The sequence below is a fragment of the Pygocentrus nattereri genome, chromosome 4 (assembly GCF_015220715.1).
Source record: "Pygocentrus nattereri isolate fPygNat1 chromosome 4, fPygNat1.pri, whole genome shotgun sequence".
Classification (NCBI taxonomy): domain Eukaryota; kingdom Metazoa; phylum Chordata; class Actinopteri; order Characiformes; family Serrasalmidae; genus Pygocentrus; species Pygocentrus nattereri.
The window spans coordinates 32,064,182-32,088,438 of record NC_051214.1 but is presented as its reverse complement, the minus strand read 5'-3'; the positions used below and the strand labels follow the sequence as shown (position 1 = coordinate 32,088,438).

Sequence of the window (24,257 nt, the reverse complement as noted above, 5' to 3'; positions counted from 1 at the left end):
TGTGTGTGTGTGTGTGTGTTTTTTTTGCACCAGCAGAGGGCAGCAGGCACACATCTGTTAACTGATGAAAGCATTCATGTGTACTGTACAGCACTGAAGAATGACTAGATCAGCTGAGATCTCCTTGAGTAACATGAGAAGATGCTAGAAGATTCTCCATAGTAGAGTGGTCAGATTATTTTTTTTAGTGCTTTAGTATTGAGTGTTATAAACGTGTGTGCTTGTATATTTGTATATGTCTTTTATGAGATCTGTATATGGTTTTAAACACACAAGTGGGATTCAAGCACTGACAAATGGGTTTAGTGCCATGTTGTACCAGTGGTCTGTAGGACAAAGACATATTTGTTGCTATTGTTTGTACCTTATACACTAGAGTTAGTAGCCATTTAGTCTTAGCATGTTAGAGTTCTCAGTTTTTTTTTCTTTTTCTTCCCTATGCCTTCTATACATGACAGCATTTCAAGGAAATTTACAATACATTGTATCTTCTGACATGCTTAACATTTAAAGTCAACAGTACAACCCTCAACGACCCCTTACTGACAGACTGAAACGCAGACACAAACACACTATGCAGTGTTATTTTTCTACCAAGCTATTGATAGTATAGTATCTTACAAATGATGACAAACACAAGCTCAAATAAACACATCACTAACAGTTGCCCCCTAAAACATCATTCAAAGGTTACAACTTGTAAACATCTTGATAAATTTAGTTTTCTTTCATTTACATACATTTGCCTTAAATAAGTGATGTGAACAAATAATTGTGAAAGCTAACAACTTACATCTTACAGAGTGTGTTAGCTCAGCTTTCGAGGATTATGAAAACAGCATAAGCATAATTAGACATCTACATATGCTGGTTTTGCTGGTGATCAGCCATGCTGGTCTGTGCCGTTTCCTAGCAGGGTGCTGAAAAAAAAGGAACAGACCAGCATGGAATTCATGGTCTGCTTCTAGCATCTAAAATACAACACATGGCTTTGCTGGTTTTTATTATGGCCTGTTGAAAGAGTAAGGAAACTGTTGCACTGGGTAGTAGTACCTCCATAGTTTATACTACATGGGTTTAGAAAAAGGTGTAGGATACTGACAAAAGTTGAACATTCATAGGAACATTTGCAGAGTTTCTTAATAAAGGCTAAACTGTTAAAAGGTACTGTAGAAGTTTGTTCACAAGCTTTAATCACACCAGACCTACATAAAAACCTTTATATATTTGGCATAAAGCAGTCATATAGTGTACAAACCAATACATGAAATAAAAAAGGAAAGTAATATTCACTACATTCTAAATAATTAAAGTTAAATACAGTTACACATTCAGTTCAAGTTATTGCTGGCATGGCCAGTGTTGATGCTGTTCTTTGTATGATTACAGTATACAGTTGCATAGGACAACTCAAGGCACAGTGTCATAAGAAACTAATTCTATGCTACATTAAAGGCACAAATATTCAGGCTCATTCTTCCTCTTTGTACTCTTGAGGAAGGTCACTAGCACCCTGTGGGCTCGGGAGGAAGTCCCTGAGGTCACGCTTAAAGGCAACCAGTGTTTTTACAACCAGGCAAAGAGCTGTCAAAAGAAGAAATTCAGTACCAACGCAGGTGTGCATTTAGCCAACATTCTGAGAAATACCTTTTCAGTTTTCATAGTTATTTCAGGCAGAAATTGTGTTGGTGCCTGAACTTCTACACTTGCTTTTGCAGGCTAAAGGAATTGGCTGCTAGTTGACAAACCTTAGCCCTTTAACATGTGGTGATTCATGGAATCTTTAGCTGATGGAGCACTGACACATGGCAGTAACTCTACTGAAAACTAGCACTTAAGTTCAAAGGTACATTCTTGAGAGCTGTAGAACAGTAACTGTATTAGAGGGCACCGACAAGTTCAACATGACATTCACAGTAACATCTGAACACACACAAAGTAATTGAAGTTCAAAAGGTCGCATTTTACTGAGAGAAAGTATCAAAGCTCTTCGAATGCAGTGCTGTGTCTGCTTTGAAAAAAGCCTATAATGAATGGGACCAGAAATCTAAAAGCCAACAGTTAAAACCAAAACTTTTTATTCAAATGGAGATAGAATGAGGTTACCCTATGTGAGTGCGGAGACTTGCGACCCTGATGCAAGCATCAAATGAGTAAGCAACTCGTCTTTGGCAAGAAAACCAAGAGGTGAGAGGCAGTATAAATAGAACTCTGACATTGGCGCTTGATTGAGGCACTTGTTTTGAGCTTGTAGAAGCCCAGGATAGTCATTCTGAGGGGTGATTTGTTTCTCTTTTCCTCAATACAGAAGGAAAACTATATTTTACATGGTCAGCATCTCAGTATGTGGTATGAGCAGAGCAGATTTTGCATTCTGACACAGTGAAGCTCTTGTTGTAGGATACATCTACGTTGTTTCTCTGAAAGTCTGCTTGGTTGTTTCTTGCTTGAGCTCCAGAAGTGTACTTTATAGAAGATGCAAGACCACTCCTGAAGTGCTTTATGTCCTCAAACCCTCAACAAAGGCGCTGAGATGAAGCTTCAAATGGTAACGAATCGCTGCATTTTCCACTTCATGATAATGGACAGTGGCAGTGACACAGGAAACTGGAAGGTGCTGAAGGAACTTGACTTCATTTTCTTTCCATGTTGGGTACATCTGGAGGTGAGCTGATGTTCACAGTGGGATTTGCCTCATGGCTTCTGTCTGTGCTCATACGATAGTACAGCAGCTCCTGCATGGCACACAGCCCTTCTTCTGTTTCTTGGGGCTGAAGATTGTCAGGATGGCCTCGTCAAACACCGTCTTGAGTCCCTTCTGTGTCAGTGCTGAACACTCGAGGTAGCACTGTGCTCCAATCTGTGCACAAGACGCGCATAAACAAGAACCATGAAACTGCATGTACTGATTAGTGTCTTAGAATATGTTTGATGGAGATTCTCTCACCTCTCTGGCCAGCTTGAGGCCTTGCTCATAGGTCAGTGGTTTCTCCTTCATTTGGAGCAAGCGGGCCAGTGTCTTTGGATCATCTCGCAAGTCAATCTGCCACAATGAACAAGAGCCTAACATAAGAAAGTATCCCATAGTTCTAACAGAACACAACATAATCAGTCACACCTGCACATGCAGCACATCAGCTCTTCTATTGTTAGAATCTTCGGCTGTAAGTCATTTTTCTTTGAATTAATTCCTTAAATCGGGAATGTCTGCAAACAGTAACTGTTTCAGTGCTGCAGCAACAGGCTTTTTAAGATGTACAGTACTGTGCAGAAGTCTGAGACCATTTATTTATTTAATTTCTAGTCTAAATGGCGATTAAACTCGTTATACAATTTTCAGAATATAAAGCCAAAACTTTCAGTATTAAGCATGTCCACCTTCGAGTAAGATGAGTCTTAGACAGAGTTAGACATTCCCTATTTGAGTGGAGCGACCGGCGATTTGTTCTCCTTGTGACCAAGTGCGAATAGCGAGTGTGGCGTAGCTGTACTGACCTGCAGTGAACTCGCCTGTTTCTGTACATCCTAACAAGCTTTAGCATCACAATCCTCACACCTACAGCGCCGTTGCAGCGCTCAAAAAGTCATATTTTAGTATTAGTGCATTACCACGCAACGAAAGTGAAAGAAGTGGGTTCATGTCAGGTACAGTCCTAATGTAAACCAAAGTAAACTGAGGACGCTGTGAGGCACTGGAGAGCGGGAGAGCGCTAGCTGTTTTTAGCAGCTTGCTAACTTGAAGCAGCTCCGTCTCTCGCACAACACAGCGAATTGATGATACTGTAGATCAAACACGACACAAAAGCACCGCTTTCAGTTTAAACATAGCTAAACATAGCAGTTTAGCACTTGTTGGCCACTTGTTTAACATTTGTAACGGGATAGCCAAGCACTCGCCACCAGACAGCTACAAATGTTTTCTTCATTAAATTATGACACTTAGAAAAACTGCGGCCGTGCTTTTCCAGCTGGTAAAAACAGCTCACCAGACACTTTGTCCCACTCTCCCATGACAGATTTGTAACATGTTCCACTGTTTGTCATGTTATAACCATAAAGGATAATTTAAAACAGCAATTAATCACCCAGGAGCAAAAATCAGCCTTCAAACATATATATATAATGATTTGATTTGATGTTTATCGCGATATGTATCGATATTGAACTATATGAATTTTGTTTATCGTTATAAGATGTCTTGCCATATCGCCCAGCTCTATGTCCACCTGATATTCTCATACATTTTTATATACCACCAAAGTTCAGTCTTATACGTTGGTTGCATTTTCTGCTTCTCATAATCCCGAATAATCCCAAACACATTCAGTGATGTTGAGGTCTGGACTAGGGTGAGTTCTGAGAAGACCAGCAGATTCTTTGTCTGATTTCTACAGTTTCTTTTTTTTTGTCCGTTTCCTTTTCCCAGTCACAGATTCTTGAAACATCCTTTCAAACTCATAGTGTTGATTTTATCACAGCGGATGAGTCACAGTGGATCTCTCAAAGATGAAAGCTTTGGGTTCTGGTTAACTGACGGGAACAGATTTGGTGGTCTACCGTGTCTTACATGGTTGTGGGGAGTCCTGTTTTATCTATATCTTTCATTACTTATTTTATCTTTAACTTTCTTCTGTAAATTGAATAACTTGCCATTCTGACTGGAAATAAAATGAACGAAAGGTGGTCTCTGACTCGTGCACAGTACTGTATTTCTTCTTTAATTGATCAACCTGTAGAAACCATAGTGTTTCAAGCACCTGTGAACTCTTGAAAACACAGACAATATTTTCAAGCCAGCTAATCAGAAATGGTTTTTAATTAGGAGGGCATTGAAGTGAGTAAAAATATACACAAAATGGCCTGGCTTGCTGAAAAGTCTTCATGTTTTTTAAATTACAGCTCATTTTGGGACTTACAGAGACAAAGGCAAGCTTGCCACGATCATTAGAATGGCTGGCATGCTTGAAGCAGAAGCACCTGGATGAGCTGTACAGGGCTGCAGTATGTAGGAAAGCTCTTGTTGTAGTGCATGACCTGAACCATGACCCTTCACGGTGAGTCTGAGCTGAAAATTTTACAATGCCCATAACCTAAGAGAAACTTTTACAAGATATCTTTCATTCTTGCTGCCTGTAGCCTCCTGAATCTTTCCTGATCTTTAGCATATAAAAATTAATGTTTGGTGTTTGTATGTTTGATGATAATGCTTGTCATTTTTTTGCTACCACAGCAGAGAGAGAACAAAGACAAATTTCCCATTACATGGTGTCATTGCAAGATGATGTGCACACTTTAGATGTTTGGAACAATTAGTTGGGAACCTGTGAATCATCCCTGGAGAACAGTTCGTGCTTTGTTTTTATTATTTCACAGGCAAGCCTATCACTTCATAATTTTCAAGGGACAGAGTTAAACGTATTTTACTTTTTTGCACTATTTAGGCCATTTACTGCTATATTTCCAATGAGGTGCCATAGTTGTAACTGAAGAAGTAAAGGTAAAATGTATAATCTTCAGATTCAATGCAAAACACTATAACCTCACAAAACTTTATTTTTTTCCCTCTCCACTATTTATTTGTCAGATATGTGATGCTCACCTGTGTGCCTATAAGGATATATGGCACATGAGGCATGCAAGATTTGAGCTCGGGCACCCACTCTTCCTGGACGTTGTGGTAGGAAGCAGGGTTGACCACAGAGAAGCAGATGAGAAAAACATCAGTGTTGGGGTAGGAAAGTGGCCGCAACTGGTTGTAGTCCTCCTAGAACAGCATCAAGGCAGCAGAGGGGGGAGGTAAGTCATCTTCTTGTACCCTCACAATTAAAAAAGTAATGATCATTCAACTCAACTTCCTAGTGAATAATAAACATATTGTTTGTAAATATTGAGTAGCACCTAATTGTCAGGCTGCTTACATTCAGTCAATGGCACATGAATTAGCTTTGAAACGCCTATTGTAACAGCATTGTTTTGCATACTTATGGAAAGCTTATGTCAGTATTTGCAAGATGGTGATTTTATATGAAGTAAATGACACTACTGATGTAAAGGCACTTATACTGAAGTGATGGAAATTTGTTTCATTTATAACATTCTGAAGCCTCATGTCTATGTAATGTGCTTCTGAGACAGACACCTACTTAACAACATCAGACATCAGTTTTATGAAGGATCCTATTGATTCTAGCATAGTATTGCTTTTTAAAAATATTATTCAGTGCATATGGTTATGTCATGAAGTCCTTGGATGGGTAGCCTTCAAACAGTGTTACTACACATTCATATGCCCGCTTGTTGGTCAGGATGCACTGAAATGGGAATTGCGGGCTGATATATTTTTAATCTACATATCTGCTAATATATAAACATTTATAAAATGTAGAAACTGGGATTATATATACCTGGATTAGCATTACAGAGAAACATAACATGTATTTCAGTAGTGCTACAGATGCAGTAAACTATATAACAACCATCAAATAATGAGTAATATTTTATGGTCTAGCAGCCCAGCATCACCAAAATGTTCTGCTCTTCTGGAGAAAAATAAATACATGGTCAAATAGCAATATAGAAAAATCAGTTAATAAAAGCAGTGCTGACGACTTATTTATTTATTTTTAAAGCAGTTATCTGCCACTACTTATATGATTCTAATAGCACTGTGCATTATATTACACTGTACTTCCCCACTTGTTGCCATGTTTTCTGAGTACAAGTGATTTTTCCAAGAATGGGTGATGGTATGTCTGGAAATTCAGTTGTGCTGCTTCTGAGGCCCCACCTCAAACTGTAATGTTATAGAAGGCATTTGGTCCTGTATTATATGTAAGTGAGCATCAGCATTGTAAACGCTGACTCCTCCAACTGTTGCGGCAGGCTCTTTGCACTGTGCTCCATGTGTACAAATTATGCGAGAAATGTCAATTTCCATTGTTTGGGAGTTAATTTATGGGCTGTGGTGTTTTTGTATGCTTTTGTGGGGTTAATGTGTAGACATTGCTAAATATCCTTCCATTAGCTCTCTCACCTTTACCCTATCCATGCACACCACGCTGCCTCCACACACATTTGTGACCCACCACCAAATAAGCATTTTCAAATATGCTGAGAGGATGGAGGCCAGTAGAAATCAAGGGTGCATGTAACTTTTAAAAGCATATCTACTGGTGAAGAAATCAGCTTCAATGCAATGCATGTGCAGGCAACCTATACTGCAAATGCATTGTGTAATAAATACTACTTTTGGGATGTCTTAGGTAACACTATGCAGTAAGAAAAAAGTAATTTCCAGAGAGCTCAAAAGAACTAAGAAACTTCACCTCACATCTAAAAAACATGAAATGATTGATCTTTTAGGAAATGTTAAAATTAACCAGGAGTCACTCAATGTACAACGTTCGCAGTAGGCAAACATTACTTTACAGGGCAAACATGGGCGCTCTGAGCTGATGCCAGCAGCCCTTAAGAGCCAGATGCTCTTCTGTTCAAGAGCAATTGATCTTGTGTGAGTGATCGATATGAACGAGCCCAGCATGCCGTAGATGGTCCTCAGCATTAGTGAATTGCTTACAGTGGCAGGCAGTGAATTACATAACGTTCATTTACGCAGCGCTGCGTGGGGAATGAATTGGTGTGTCTGCCCTGGTTTTAAACAAACAGCAGTGCTTCATTAGCACAGGGCCTGACTGCTCCCTGTCCACAGCCACAGGCTGCCTGAGAATAAACTTTGCTTTGTATCTCTGAATGCTCCAGCTGTTGAGCAGTGTTGCATCCAGATGTGAACACTTTTACACACTTTTCTGATTTGCGATCTCTTAGGTCAGAGGTCACTAATAGGTGGACCGCGGTCCGAGTCTGGACCCAGACGCTGTCCTATGCGGACCTGGACCTATAACCAATAAACTATGGAGAATTATTTGATTTCGATGGGGTGGCCCTATTTTAATCTGCATACCTTTTCTTTATGGTACTGTTTTAGTGACACAGGAAACTCACAGACCAATCGTATGTGTCGTAAATATCACACGTGACGCTACTCAGCCAATCAGATCTGTGCATTATGATGAGCACTGAGACTGAGTGAGTGATGCACACACAGGGGAGGCATGAGGCAAGACACAACAGTCGGAGAAGAAAGTGAGTCAGAGGGAAGTTGTTTCACATGGCATGCTCTAAAAAGAGAAAACTGACAATAAATGTTGAAATATTACTTTTGTTGACTGCATAAGATGTTGATATACCTACTGGGCTACTTCAGTTTACAGTATATGGCAATGAATCATGATGTACGTTAGACATCATGATGTTCTGGACCTTCGCTTGAGGATTTTCTCTAACTGGACCTTATTGAATTTTAATTTAGGATGACTGTCTTAGGTTGTTTTAAAAAAGAAATAACTCAAGTTGCACAGTTCAACTAAAAAGGCTATAAAAACGAGGAGTATAATGACTCATCAGTCTGAATCTTTTCAATGTCACAATGGATAAGCCATCAAGTAGGCACTTGTATTTTGCCCCAAAATCATTTTCAGACTACTTTCATGGCTAATTAACTTGATACATCATTAATTTTTCATGATGCTTTAAATAATTTCCTAAAATTATATCCAAATTATTGTGAGGTCAAAAATATACATCACTGGTTACTACACATTTCTGCACAAGCTGTTTAATTTGATAGGCTTTTTTGTGAGAGAGTGTGAAGCTCTTTCACAAAATGGTCTGTATAATGTGGCTTGTGTCTAATGTTCAAATGCAGTCCTCTAGGCTGTTGCTGACTTGTCTTGTGACTTTGCCTTTGAAGAATAAAGTTGGCCAGGACCTCAACTACTTTACAGCTAAAGCAGATGGTTAGAATTTCGCAATTCCTGGCTGAGAATTTGTAGTACATGTGGTAAAAGGATTAAGATGCTAGTAAACCTAGCACTTGGTCTTAAGGCACTGGGCTTTCTCTGCTACTGGCATATTTAAAGTACTACTGACAGTATGGACTTTAGCCAGAGAGTTTACAATGGTTTCAGTTAATAGCACCTGACAGCTTGCTCTCTTCAAGATGGACTTAAGATATGCTATAGCCTGTCTAAGTTCCTGACTCATGTGTTCTCTATTGTGAGACAGCAAAACCACCTTATTTACACTGTAGCTGTTGAGCTGTTTTATGGATGGCTATTAACTTATCAATAGAGGTTAGCTGAGGGATCAGCTACTTATTGGCTGAGCTTAATTTACTGGAAAAACATAAAACATGATATATACCATCATTGTTCCTCAGGCCGAATTTTATGTTTTAACTGTTAATATGCAAAATTCAGCAAATAAAACTCTAATTGTCTTTTGAAATGTAAAATAAATTAATGCATTCTCTACAGAGAACATAGTTCCACAACTATGTTCTCTGTAGAGAATGCATTAATTTATTTTCACTAAGCAAATCAATAAAAGTTTGACCAGAGGTGCCCAAACTTTTGCTCATGACTTTACTTAGCAGGGTACATAATAGAACTGATTTAATTCTCCAATTGTTCTAAAAGTGACTTACCTGCCCAGCAGTGTCGTACAACCCCAACAAGTGCTGTCTGCCGGATACAGTTACGTTTACTGCAAAAGAAGCCAGATGATACAGATGTGATAAATGGAGATGAGAGCAGATGGGGAAACTACCTAAGAAAAGCAGAGTCTTTACATATTCCTGTGATCTGAGCTATTTGATGTGTATCCTACTTGATGTTAACACGCATTGTATCAGAAGTGACCCTATTGGCTGATAGACGCTGGGGAAGGGGGCTTGGTTTGGAATGGGACAGCTGTCAACAAGGAGTGGTGAGCTTTGAAAAAGTGATAAGGAAGAGCTTTGTGTGTGTGTACACAACTAACTACATCCTGTTGTGGGTAATGAGCGGTAAAGGACGGCTGTGTTGACACAGCAAGAAGGAAAAAAAACAGACAAAGCATTTTTTTCCTGCTGTCAACCGACACCCATTAAAGAAACAAGTGTGTGTCAGCTGTGCACTTTCCTGCCTTTTTAACAATGTACAATGGCCACTAGCACACACAATGCGGTCTCCTCTTTTCCCAGAACTCCACTGCAAGCAGTGACAGTTCTGGGAGCTGTGATGAAGGTCATTATGGGAAGCAGTATTGTAATTTGAATATTTTTCCCCCTCTCCCTCTTCTCTAGTAGTAATGAGCTGAAAGCAGTAGTGCGTAGCTCCATGCTGCTGAGAAGCAGCAGTGAAAGGACGCTCTCCCGAGGATCCTGTCGTTATACTGTGCTTTATTGTTTCGCTTGGCAGTGTATAGCATTAGCTTGAAAAATTATAGATATAATTATGGAGCGACTATGTGCCCTGTGAGGCTGTGGAGTACTTCTGAAAATCAAATAAAAAATTCAATCATGCCTCACGCCTTTGAGCAAAAGCTGATCTTGCTGCTAAATTTAACCTCTGTGGCACAATACAGACAGGAAACTGACTCGGAGGACTTGGTCTCTAATGCTCCAGGACAATGCTCCACACCGTATTTTACAGCAGGAACAACACATACCTCTTCTTTGTCTAACAGACAAAGAGACAGGCTTTTTCAGACATAATCACTGAATGCAATTGTCTTATCAAGAAGAACAGTTACAGTGTGAAATACAACAAATCCAATTAAGTTTTACATTTCAGACTTGGTTTTTATTTAAAGCTTTATGTATTTTTTTCCCAAAAACTGAAAAAAATCTCTAAGACTCCAAAACATTCATAACTTACTTTTTATGTTTGCTTTTTAATGTTACTTATAATGAGATATAATGACAAGTAATTTTGGAACATTTCTGTTGGTCCATTCATCATGAGATTTTCCCACAGTGTTCAAACGATGAATCGAAAAAGTGAGAGACTTTTTGTTTGACATTAAATAAATTTAATTCAATCAATGCAATTCAATTAACCAAACCATTCAAATCTAAGTGTTGGGTTTTATTGTCTTTATTTAAAATAGTAACTAAAAACACTACATGGCCGACAGTTTAAAGAAGGGGTGTCCACAAACTTTTGGACATATAGTTTGTTTAAACTTGTAAAACATCCCTTTCCAAAACCATGAGCATTAGCATGCTACATGGCCATGAAATCACATTTTATAAAGCTCATTTTATCACAGCAGTTCTTGTGCTGACGTTACTTCCAGAGGTCATTTAAAACTCTGTAGTGAGTAAAGCAACATAAAATAGCCTTTATGTGCTACATGCTTCACTTGGTCGGCCCACTCTGTGAGTTTGCGTGGTCTACTGCTGTGTGGCTGAGCTGTTGTTGCTCCTAGACACTTATAGTTGTCAGGGGCAGATCTTCCAGTGCAAAATTTTCATAAACTGATTTGTGGCAAATGACGGTGCCACATTTAAAGTCACTGAGCTCTTCAGTCCAACTCATTTTACTTCTAATGTTTATTTTATATATAGAGATTGCATGACTGTGTCTGATTTTATACTCTTATTAAGTGTGCTTGAAACAACTAAACTCATAAGTAACTAAGAGTGGTGTCCACATACTATATAGGGTATAGACCATACAGTGTATTTGTTCATTTTAATTTTCAATTTGTTCATTAAAAATGTAATTTAATAAACAACAAATCATGAACTATGTGAAGCATTTCCATTATATAGTTGTATTTGAAATATTACCAAAATATTTGTTTATTATTTAATAAAAGCATACATTAAAAAAAATCACTTTGACCAAATTCCACAAGCAAATTCTACAAGCAAGAAAACATCAATGCGCACATACTTGTGCCCACTTCCCCAGGCTATAAATGCTAAGCAGTGGTGGGGCAGAGGTGATCGACTCAGGCACCTCTGAGGTCATCATTTTTTTGGAGAGGGGCCTAAGAACTGCAGCTGTGTGCATGGGGGGTGCTGAGTTTTGATTAGATGTGCTCTGTAGCAGGCTGTCCCTTCAGAGCTGAGGGGGGATGAGCCAGAATGTCTGTTACAGCATATCAGCTGTTCCAGACAGGTCCTTTTATGAGCACCCCTCTCCTGTCCTCCTGGGTCCTGGCTAAATAAGGAGTCTACATTGTGAACTCACACTTTACGTCTTTGTCTTTCGTCTTTGTCCCTTGCTTATTACCTCACTTTCTCTCGCCTGGTGGTAAGGAGGCCTGGGCGGTATGAGCAGAGCCTGAAATAGTGTGAGGAGAACAAAGATAGAGAGGGAGAGAGGAAATACTGCCGTTAGCTGGGGGGTTGCAGCAGAGGAGGGGAGCTGGCTGTGTGTTAGGCCTTCAGCTGTTCCATCCGGTCAGCTGCCTTCCCCCATGGGGCCAAGGCCTTCCTCTGCTTCTCTATACTCTACAGCCTGGGGAGAGAAGTGTGATGTTACAATCCCCCCAATGTGATTTGGGGTGTGGATAAGCCCCTAGGCCTCTACAATCTCCTTACTCCTACAGCCTTTCACAATGCAGCTCTGTGTAACAAGAGCATGCTTAAATAACCACCCTGACTCCTTCAGCTGACCAACCCACAGGCTGAAGCGCTGTAGATGAATAGCTAGGCTATTTGCACAAGGGATAAAACATCTGAGAACATCATTTTACAATTCAGCATCACACCTTGATAATGGAATACAATAACTTCTACATATTCCAAAGAATTCTAGTCATTCCACATCTGCAGTGAGATAGCCAGTCACCACACAGTCATGGTGTCTGGGTGGAAGTGGAAAGAATATGCTTCACTTGCTTTTCCCTGATGCTTTATCTGTTTTAAAGATAAAAGTCTCTTTCACTCCATCATGTCCATGGCATACTTGCAATCTAACGCTTATGCAGAATATTCTTCAGGTAGGCTACTTGGCATTCCAAGCCATTTCTAAGCCATTTGCAGGTGTGAGAAAACGTAGGAACCAAGTAGAATCATTTGCACTGCATGAATAACTAAAGAAAATAACTACAAACATTTCACTAATTGTTTTGATCCGTCTGTGTCATTGATTGGGGGCAAAAAAGTCTCTGAAAAGTTTTATTCAAAAATATGATAAATACAAAATTCTCTGTATTGAATACTATTGTGTCTCAGCATATTGCTGATATTTATGATCTCATTATAAGCAAGCTTAAATAAATGGGAAGTGCATTTCGTTGCAACAGAAGTGAGAATTTGTAAAACAACTGCAGTTAGGTGTCCTTATTACTGTAGGTCTGTAACCTGCCATAGGCTGCCTGTCTCTTGTTTGTTTTATCCTAGATGTTCAACAGCACCACTGTAGCATTGTTCGGTCCTGCCCTACTAATGGATCAAACAAAATTTTTACTTTCTGATAATTGTATGCAGCGTGACGTTTGTAGAAAAACAAGTGCTGCTTATTTATACTAAAATCCCACTTCTGAAATGGTTAAATGGTGAGTGAAATGGTGTGAGGCTGTTTTTCCATTTCAACCATTCCAGGTTGTATTTATTGAATTTCCAGAGCAGAAACTAAAAATAGCCATAGGCAGTTGGTTGAGATTACAGTCATTAAAAGAGTTTTCACTAGTTAGACTAATAACTGTACATCAATGACCTTTATTGTTTAATCCTTTTGTTAAGTGTAGCAGTGTAAAATACATATGCAGTTTGTTATATAATACTTGATTATAAAGTGGATGAAAAACAGGGCTGATACAGGATCAGAGCCCATAGTCATGAAACTCCTTGGAGTAAGAGTGCTGTTTTAAGATCAGCTTCCTCTCATCTACAATGACATCACTTACAGGAACAGATCTTAGATCAGCACTCCTACCATGAGAAGCTTCTTGAACACATACCCACGTCTCATAAACTGATCCAAGATCTGCATTCTTATTCCAAGACGTTAGATGAATATGGGCCCAGAATATATTTTAAGATCATGCATTGCAGATATTTTCTCACAGCTATATCCTTCCATAGGCTCTCTCACAGACAAAAGCATCTCATTGAATTGTATCCTTGCAGACGTGAGCCTGTCCTTGCCAGAATGTCTAGTTATACAGTATGTCCTGTGTAGAGTTTTTGCAAAGCATAACTAAGGAGTTATTAAAACGATTAATCTTGTATATTACAAAGCTTTCAAAACTTTTGAGCTAAGCCTTTGGGAGCCTTGCACGATGCACTAAGTACAGGGCTTTGGCATAGCTGAGGTGGAATCTCAGCTGTTAGACTGCTACTGTATGTTAGTACATCTGATTAAACTAACCAACACACAGGTCAACTAAGAGCACAGGCTTCATTAATTATGCATAATAATTATGGCTTTGGAGTCCCACTCAGAGGGTAATGAGGTATTGCTCTTGATTGGCCCTGCATGGCATTTGTTTACAAACACCCAACAAATGTTAAAAGGGACTGCAGTGAGCTACAGTGCCATTAAAGTATTCATACGTTTTTTTCCACATTTTTTCACATCAAAACCACAAACTTAAATTTATTTTATTGGGATTTTATGTGATAGACCAACACAAAGTAGCAAGTAATTGTGAAGTGAAAAGAAAATTATACATGTTTCTCAAAATCTTTGTGTATTGCACATTTGTTTTCAGCCTCCCCTGAGTCGATACTTTGTAGGACTACCTTTCGCTGCAATTACAGCTGCAAGTCTTTTTGGGTATGTCTGTACCCGTTTTGCACATCTAGAGGCTGAGATTTGTGCCTGTTCTTCTTTGCAAAATAGCTTAAGCTCAGTCAGACTGGATGGAGAGCATCTGTGAACAGCAATTTTCAAGTCTTGCCACAGATTCTCAATGGGATTTGGGTCTGGACCTTGACTGGGCCATTCTAATACATGAATATGCTTTGATCTAAACCATTCCCTTTTAGCTCTGGCTGTAGGTTTAGGGTGAACCTCCGTCCCAGTCTCAAGTCTTTGCAGCCTCTAACAGATTTTACTCCAGGACTGCCCTGTATTTAGCTCCATTAATTTTGGCTGCTTCTGTAATTAGTGCTATCCTTGCCTGGGCTGTCAGTTTAAGAAGGTTTGCAGTTGTGCCATACCCCTTCCATTTTTGTATAATGGAGTCCATGTATAACAGTCCATGGATTGGCGACCTGTCCAGGGTGTATCCTGCCTTCCGCCCGATGACTGCTGGGATAGGCTCCAGCACCCCCCCACGACCCTGAGGGAGAAGTGGCTTAGAAAATGGATGGATGGATGGATGGATTGAACAGTCCTCCATAAGATGTTCATAGCTTGAGATATTTTTTTAGAACCTACCCTGCTTTACACTTCTCCACAACTTTATCCCTGACCTGTCTGGTGTGTTCCTTGGTTTTCATGATGCTGTTTTATCAATAATGTTCTCTAAGAAACCTCTGAGGCCTTCACAGAACAGCTCTAGTTATACTGAAAATAAATTACACAAAGGTGGCAATGATGAGGAAAAAACATAGGGGAGGTATGTAAACTGAGAATCTGATAGAATTTACTGACCTGAACTGCCCAGGCAAAACTGTGTGTTATTAACTTCTAAGAAGGAGTTGCAGTTGCTTTGGTGATGGCCACAACACAGCAAGTGTGCAAGAGGATGCACCAGATGAAAGACAATTTGAAAAAATACATATTGATTAGCCAGAATTGGGTGGTAAATACTAGGCGTCCTCAAGAAGAGGTTTCAAAATGGTTAAACTAACACACAGACATCAAATTACAATGTTTAATTTGTATTTATTGTAATGTTAGTGTTTTTCAGCACTAATAAATGCTTGCTGCCCAGATAAATGGCATTAAATATACTTTTCTCAGATTTGATCAAGACATTTGCACAGTACTCAATATAGTTATATGCAAAATATATGATAGTAGCCTGAAATATTTTTTTGGAATACATAACATATATATAATAAACCAATCTCAAAGTTAGATTGGATCAAGGGATTATAGGAACTACATGTTAAAACTTAAGGCTAAACATATTTTAAAAGATGTTTAATTGAGAAAAAAATAAAATCTTTGAAATGTGGCACATTGTTTTGTTTGTGTGCAATGATGCATGTCAATGTGTGACAGATGGTCACTCTCATCTTCTCATCTCATCAAGAAGTCATTTAGAAGCTGGGACACCTCAATGAAAACTACTTCCAGTTCTTCTACAAAAAAATTCTTCTTTCTGCATTTCTGTCTACAGATGGATGAAATATACTCCCTGTAGTGCCTCCACAATTCAAATTTGCCATCATTTACACAGCAGGTCATGGTAGATCAGTCGCAAAGCAACAGCCAGTTGTGCTCCTGAGTCAATACAGCTCAAAACATAGTTTTTGCTTATGATCATGTTTGCAAATCTGTGTGTTAAGCATTTAAATACACTTTAAAGAGCAGATGAGGTTCACACTTCATTTGCACTTTTTTATCCTTGTTCAACCCAGATTGGTTGTGTGTATGACAACTGCAAAGGGTTTTTTCACTTCAAATTACTTCAGCATAATAGGAGAGAGCAGGGCACAATGCAATGTGAGGTAAAATTTAATGTGGAGTTTTCTTTTTTATGTAGGTGTTTATTGGTCATCTTGAATTCTCATCATAACCTGCAAATGAACAGCAAGAGGACAGGTGTTTCTTAAAAGTTTCCCTGAAGATGTATAGGTTACTATATTTGTAAGTTACTTTTTCATATTTTTGTTTTACTGAGTAATTGTATAAATAACAGAATTGATACCCATATTATTTTAATCACCCTCTTAGGTACTGTAATACAGCACCATTTTGAAATACATCAGCAACTCACAGAGACAGCCAGATTGACTAAAGCAAAGCCTCCTCTTATGGGTTTAGTTTTAACAAGAATTAAAACTAAGTTTTCCAAGAGAAACAATTGGGGGGAAATCCTTACCTCCCCAATTCAAAACAGTCAATTTTTTATTAACAAATTAATCAAGAACATACTGTCATGTAAATCAAATGTATTTGTCTTATCATGGTGATGTTTGCAGTTCTTCTTTATGGTCAAATCTAAAAATGTCACATTCAACTAAGCCTCTTTTTGCTAATCATGTTTATTTTGGTGTTAGATTTTTGATGTATTTATGTATTTTGGTTGGAAGGCTCATCTAGTTCAAAGGGCAAAATTGTATACAATTAGTTTTGTTTATATCAGTTTAACTTTTTAGTGAATGTTACAATGATCCCTGTTACAGCTTACCCCGATAGACAGGGTTAAATGTAACATTTGCACTCCCTCCACTTTCAGCTTCATAAAGCATAGGTGTCAGAAAGTTTACATTTCCATTTGCAGGATATATGCAGATTATATAAAAATGTTAATCTTGCTTAAATATTTTTACAATTATTTAGCAAAAAGCAATGTGTTTGGTTGTGCCCAGTTCTCTACTGCTAAAACCTTTATTACATCAGCAAATTCACCCTCACTATCTGTGTCAATGAGGCAGCTATTAATGCAAACTGGGCCACAGTTACCTCATGTTGCTTGTTGTTTACAGCACTCCTCCCACTAGTCTAGACCGCATCATTAGATGCTGTGGTGTGAAGATTTGCCCAGTGAAAGAAACAAACAAAATGGAGAACAACAACTATGTGGTACAAATGGAAGGTTTAGTGATGCGTAAGGTTATAATGAAACCCTGCTGCTGCTGACACTGTTTATTCCACCACCATACTTAGGTCAGCATATCTCATAGTCACAGTGGACTTAAGTACACTACAAATAACTGAAACTCAATTAGCACTGCCACCCACCCCAACACTGACTGCATTTAATAGATTGTAGTAAGAAGAGCTCTTGGCACAATACGTCACTTGGGGCATGTCTTACTGTAAGTTCATTTCTAGGAAGTTCTTATAGTGCACACTTTGATTACACGGTCTTGTCAATACAAACCGACTTACAAATATTGAACAGTGATTTATGCCCCAAGTTCTGCTTGAAGCTTCCAGTGCAGTGGGCAAATAGCTAAGCAACGTCATAGGATGATGCTTTGGATAGTTTTAAACCACATTAGTCTACATGGTCATATTGAGCATTGGCAGCAACCCAAGGCTGTTCTCAACTACACTGAAGGGGAGCTTATAGCTCCGACTCTACTGTGCTTACGTCAGAGCCTTGCCTCCACAAACGTGGGCAATGACTGTGCTGCTCTTCTGAGGCCTACACTACAGTTTGAAGAATAACATTTAGAACAGAAAAAAAGAACACTTCTCCTTACTTTACACCACGTGACCGCATCTAAATGGACCTCTTCAGCTAAGATGGATATTTTAATTAGAACTTTAATATTCTTCTCCCTGGTGCTCTGCTGTGAGCCCCGTGGCTCGAGCAGGCAATATCGACGGTAGATTATGCGATTTGTGGTGGGAGTCTAAAGGGAGCCACACGAGACGATGACTCATCTCTAAAGCATTAACAGGCTCTGTGTCGCAAACCGGGAATGTGATCTGTTTGTTTTGGACAAGGGAATTTTGATCCAATGGGATTTGTGGACGGAAACCACAGCCTTGGTTACCGGCGGAGGTCTAAACCTACATCTTTCACAGGGCATGACAAGAGCGAGGAAGCCCATGAGTGCCATGAACTTGAAATTTGTGCACTTCTAATAAGTCTGTAAAATTAACCCCTTAAACTGCAGGCTTATTATTCATTTACCCACCAAAAATTACAGGCTTGTTCCATCCTAAGGCATTTTTTTCAGTAATTACATGGTAAACAATGCCAGGTTGAGCCCTATGGCTTACATGAAATTAATGTAATTAATGTATTACATTTTGCAGAGACTGTGTTTGCCTGGCTTTGGCCAGCAACATGATTTAACTGTGGAGAAAACAAACAGATATGGCATCTGACTGCACTCCATGGACAGACACTATGTGACAATGCCTGGGACTGGTTGGTGCAAAAGAAGCATACCAACATTCAAAATGGATCAACCTAAACTAAACCGCAGGAGGTATGCAAGCTTTTAAGCTGAAACCGCCTTTGCACAACTTATCTGAGCTTTATTTTGCTGAAAGTGTACTGATAAGTTATATTCCTGTAAAGCTTAAGGGGTTAAAACACAATAAAAAGGCTACAGTAATTAAATGAAGACTGCTTGTTTCTCAAGTTGTTTTCAAGTTTAACCTTTCTTTTTAAAAAAATAATTAAAAATGCATTAAGAATTGTAGAGTGGAGTATTGAAATTAGTTACTTTTTTTGCTGCTGACCAAATTACTTCAATATTATAGAGTAACAAAAAAAAACCCTCTACATTTCAGTATCAGAGATGTTAGTCCCACTAGCATCTGTGAACCAATAAGCATGCTTGTTCCAAAATCTAGACTGGCCATTGAACATCCAAATTACTTTGACTATGCATGTAATTAATGTCATGGCCTGTAAATAAACTAATTTCCAGCATATCATACATTTTTGTTTAAGCCACACACACTTTCGGTTTGTAATTTAAAAGAAATGACCCCAAAAAAGTACTATTCAGGACTCAGTAGTAAAAGTTGAATAATATCCCTACTTATTTGTAATGGTTCAACAGACTACATGATGTGTTTTGAGAAGGTCATGAGGCTCAAAGATCAGTGAGGCACCAAGACATCTGAGCAGAATGTATCTGTATTGCTGCATGCATCCCACCAAGTGTTAAAGAATGTGGGCTATTGCAATTCCTACAGTTACTGTTCCACTGCAAGCAGAATAAATGACCGTTTTTCATTTAACACTAATTCTGCCGTAGTAACACAGTGAGGCCCTTTCAGTGCCTTACAATACGAGCTCTGTGCTCTTTTGCCTCGACATTAAGGCACTGTGTGACAATTCGCCCTCTTTATTATGATGCTGTGTAAAGGCCCTCTCCATGTGGAGAGACTGGTGGGGCCAAAGCTGAATGGGAACGATTGATTGGCCCTGTGTTTTCACTCAGTTCTGCTGCGGGAGAGCTGGAAGAATGTTCCTTCTTTTCTCTCTCTCTCTCTCTCTCTCTCTCTCTCTCTATCTCTCTCTCTCTCTCTCACTTTTTTCTCACTCTTTCCCTTTGCTCTCAGACTATTGCTGTTTTTCTTTTTCTCACAACAGCTCACACACATGTATATGAGCAAGCTGACATCGATATAGGAAAAATAGGAACAGTCCTTCACCACTAGCGATCCCAAACATACCACAGATGTATGTAGCACTTTACATGCTATCAGAGTACATCAAAAGTTTTGTACACTGTGCCAGAAACACATGCAAGATGTATGAGCTTGCCTACACATCAGCTCTTGCACGTCATGTTGATCAATAGTGAGGTTTTAAGAGCTCATAACTTTTTTACAACAGAGACGTTAAACGTTTGTGGTGAAGTCGCATCTGTTTGCCAAAGCGCGGTAAAGGAACCAATTAAAGAACCTCATGGGGCTTCCATTATTCAGAACTTCCGGCTTTCTGTCTGCCAGTAGCCACAGAGTGGAGTAAACGATAACAATCTCTTCTACAGTGCAGTGTGGAACTTTTGTATGATAAATATATCGCCACTGAATTTGTTTTGTTTTGTTTTTCAGCGTATTTTCAGCTGTTTTTAACGTATGTTAGTGTAACATTTTATTTTAAGTGAAATTGGACAGCTTCTATTGGTCCATTCATCATGAAATTTTGACACAATGTAAATGACAACTGGCATATTCACACTGTGTAAAAAATGAAAAGTTTTGTTCTGACAGTGATGATATACATAACACATCTTTTTACCAACCTTATTCTCTAGGTATCATCACAAGCTTTTGTTTCTAGCAATATCTGAGCTCAAGACTAGCTTTCTCTCTAACCTAGTAACCTTTGTAACTAGCAAAGATACTTTCTCGAGATAGAGAAATGTTTTTGTAAGTCACTCTGGATAAGAGCATCTGCTAAATGCTGTAAATGTAAAATCTTTTTGTTCCTGTCACCTAAATGAATCACTTCAGTTAACAGTCCTTTCATTAATTGAATCAGCTGTGTTAGAGCAGAGAAACAATACAGGAAAGCAGTAGCAGTCATATTTTTGTGCTTTATGTGATAGATGTACTGTACAACATAGTGTTAGAAACTACACAATAGAGCCTATTTGAGATTACTCAACTTGAAGTGGTTTGAGGAAAGTGTTTGATGACCAAGACATGCAGGTTGCACAATGCTAGCTGGTGACAACACACATTTTTTTTTTACTTGACTATGTTAACCTTGCAGTTCAGCGCAAATAAGAGACAATTGTGAAAATGTATATTTATATTATAAATGAATATTTTTGTGTACCTAAATTGTTACTAGTGTAATTGTGGGTGTTTTCTAGTGTCAAAAAGCTGTAGTTTCTAACGATCCGCCTTTGTCCCCTTGAGAAAGCAAGGCATTCAATCACAAGCTTTGTTCTTTCTCCTACTTCTCCTACTTCCGAGACTTAAGAAAGCCTTCTGGCTCATTAGTGCACATTAAATGTTGTCATAAAAGTCACCCAATTTAAGCCAAACTAAACCAATGCATTTGTTTCTAGTAAGAGGCTATGGGATTATAATTAGAAGTCTATACATTGTTTTGGCAAAGATTTGTTTTGCAGAGGAAGCTGTGAAACGCTTGTTTAACCACGCCAAGTTAACTTTTTCCATGCGTGATGTCACTTTTTCCAGGAAAGCCACTAACAAACAAGGAAATGACCAAAAAAAGCAAACCCACTCACTTTTTAAAAAATTAAGCATCTACAGTGTCCAAAAGCAAAGTAACCAACATGACATACTTTAACCCCTTAAACTTGAAAGATCTCTTGACAGGGTCATACTTCAGTTCCTCACTCTTTTATAAGTGCATGACATATAATACAATAGCAACTGATACACTGTAACAGTAACAACTGAGAAAGCATATTTAAGGTATTAATAACAGGAGAAGTTGACTGTTACTTCTCTGGTTTCTATGTTGTGAATATTGTCAAATATATACAGCACTCCACAACAAAAAGTAGCCAAGTTAGGCTGCAAAGAACTTACAAACTTGGACATCTGAACCCACACTTTTTTATGGCTCTTATTTGGAAGAATATGTTCTGCCCAGCTTTCCCCATGTTGTTGTGTTTCTTTTAAAAGAGGATGTCTGCCTGACCTCAGCTTGACTGTGTAATTGGGAGCTGACCCTGAGAGGATTCTCAGAGCATTCATGTGATATCCCAGAGGGGTTTTTCCCCTGCAGATAACACCAAAGCCTTGTGCTTCTTTGTATATGATATTTTTATTTATTTATTTATTTTTGTGTAACTTTGTTATAGTAAAGTTATCAAACTCTGTAGCCACTGCCCTTCATCTCAGTTTGGACTGTACGTCCAAATGTTTGTAGACACTGGCTCAGGCAGTATATCTTCTGAATTCACGGGTATTATTAAGCAGTTTGTCCATCCTTTGCAGCCTCTACTCTTCTGAAAAGAATTTACACTAGATGTTGGAAGATTGCTGTGAGGATTTGACTGGACTCAGCCACAAGAGCTCAGGATATTGGATGATTAGTTCTGGATCACAAACGCCACCCTAATTCATCCCAAAGATACTGTACTTAGCTCAGGATTTCCACTAGCTGATTGTTAATGGGAGGGCATGGTGACTATAGGCTTAGGTGTGGCTGTTTCAGAGCTTCCTGTTCTATTGGCAATGCTTTTCTAGGTACATTTTACAAGCTGTGTGAGCTCAGCTGAACTCTGCAACGGGTGCACCTTAAAGCAGCTGAATTCACGGATTTGAAGTATACAGGACCAGTTCTCTGGACATGGCTTAAGCCTAATGTTGGAGTAAACTGTTCAGGTCAGTTGAGAATAACCATTAGAACTTATCTTTACTCTTGGTTTAGGCTTAATCTAGATCTAGGAAACTGGCTTCTGATGTATGACACGTTCACAAACTCTGTTTGCGATTGGAAATCAACAGGTACCATTTAGGCTCTGCTGCACTCCAGTTTACTACAAGTCTAATGTGTTATCAAACGGTTAGCCCACTGTAAATGCAGCTGTTGATAAGCTGTTGTTTCTTCCAGGCCTTAGTCCTCTTAGTCCTCGGTGTGGTAGTTACACACAGCTCCTGTTTCAGCTTCTGTTCTCGGGCCCCTGCCCCAGCTGTAGGGGGGAGGGAGTGCTACACTAAGTTACACTTAAAGCGGCCTGTTCTGACCTCTATTCCGTCCACCACATAGCGAGAGAAAACACTGAGCTCACCTGCGTAATGGTCGAAAACGGTTGGCACGTACTCCTCAGGGAAGGCGTCGTTAGCGTAGCTCATCAGCAAACACGTTTTCCCCACCGCTCCGTCCCCGACCACCACACACTTCAACATCTTTTTAGCTGCCATGGCTTCTCCGCCTTCCCCTCCAGACTCCACCGCCGCCGCCGCCGCCGCCGCCGCTGGGCTTTTCCGCCTCCCGCGCGCAGGCATGGCGGTCCGCACCGGGACGCTTTAATTCCTCGCCGGGACACACTGCGCTCTCTTTTCTCGGTTGCTGTTTTAAAGCTGTTCGTTCTTCCTCGCGTTTAAGCTCGCGCTCCCCAAGCCAGCCAGCCAGCCAGCCGGCGCCGTCGTTCGCACGCGCGTTCACACGAACTGGCGGACACGCGCCCCGTTCTCATCCCGCGTCCTCGCGCGCGCTCTCCTTACGCGTCGCTCCTGCGGCTCTCCGCGCGCCATGACCGCGCTCAGGAAATCACGGCTCCGCTGCTGGTCAAGTCCATATTAGGCAGCGGTGGGCTGGGAACAATAGGGGCTCTGTCCCACACAGCAGGGGAATCCAGAGAGGGAGGAGGAGGGAGGAGTAATCCTGCAGTTGGAGCACTTCAATCTTCAGCGCTCTGCAATCTTTAGTCTTACATTAATCCTCTCTGCCATTCATTCATTCAGACATTCATGCCTTTATCTTTCTATTTAGGCTGCGCCGTCATCTACCCGTCCGGTAGTTTGGTTAGTTCATTTATCCAGTATTCTGTGATCTTCATCCATCAATCCATCCCACATTAATGAATTCATCTCTCGGCTTAAGGGCTGCCTTCATCAATCCGTCTGTCTGTGCGTCCTTCCATTGATCCATTCACCCAGCCATCATACATTGATTAATTCAATTAATAATTCGTTCACTCATTCAGGCTGTACCTTCCTTCAGTCATGTTATTATTGATCAACTTCTCTACTAATCCATCCATCTATCGTTCAATCGTTAATTCCTTCATGTCTCTGCCTTCATCCGTCCATCCATCCATCCATCCATCCATCCATCCATTCATTCATCCATCCATCCATCCGTCCATTCATCCAGCCAGCTAGCCAGCCAGC

The 24,257-nt window shown here is 39.6% G+C and overlaps 1 protein-coding gene across 1 annotated transcript; it reads right to left on the bottom strand.

Moving 5' to 3' along the window:
• Positions 1–364: 364 nt before the first annotated feature.
• On the bottom strand, positions 365–23,651 carry rhoj (ras homolog family member J). The gene is made up of 5 exons (XM_017710493.2): positions 23,153–23,651; positions 9,545–9,603; positions 5,600–5,764; positions 2,948–3,043; positions 365–2,860 (listed from the first exon to the last, which is right to left on the bottom strand). The coding sequence occupies exons 1-5, from the start codon at positions 23,367–23,369 to the stop codon at positions 2,714–2,716; spliced, it is 684 nt and encodes a 227-aa protein (XP_017565982.1). The 5' UTR covers positions 23,370–23,651; the 3' UTR covers positions 365–2,713.
• Between the last annotated feature and the right edge of the window lie 606 nt (positions 23,652–24,257).

What these genes read in the sequence shown, in the direction of transcription:
- rhoj (XM_017710493.2), bottom strand. Translation starts at nt 23,369, where the DNA reads ATGCCTGCGCGCGGGAGGCGGAAAAGCCCAGCGGCGGCGGCGGCGGCG. An exon ending in CGTTTTCGACCATTACGCAG is followed by an intron (nt 9,604 to 23,152) that starts GTGAGCTCAGTG and finishes CTTCTTTTGCAG; the next exon opens with TAAACGTAACTGTATCCGGC. An exon ending in ATATCCTTATAGGCACACAG is followed by an intron (nt 3,044 to 5,599) that starts GTGAGCATCACA and finishes TCATTGTGGCAG; the next exon opens with ATTGACTTGCGAGATGATCC.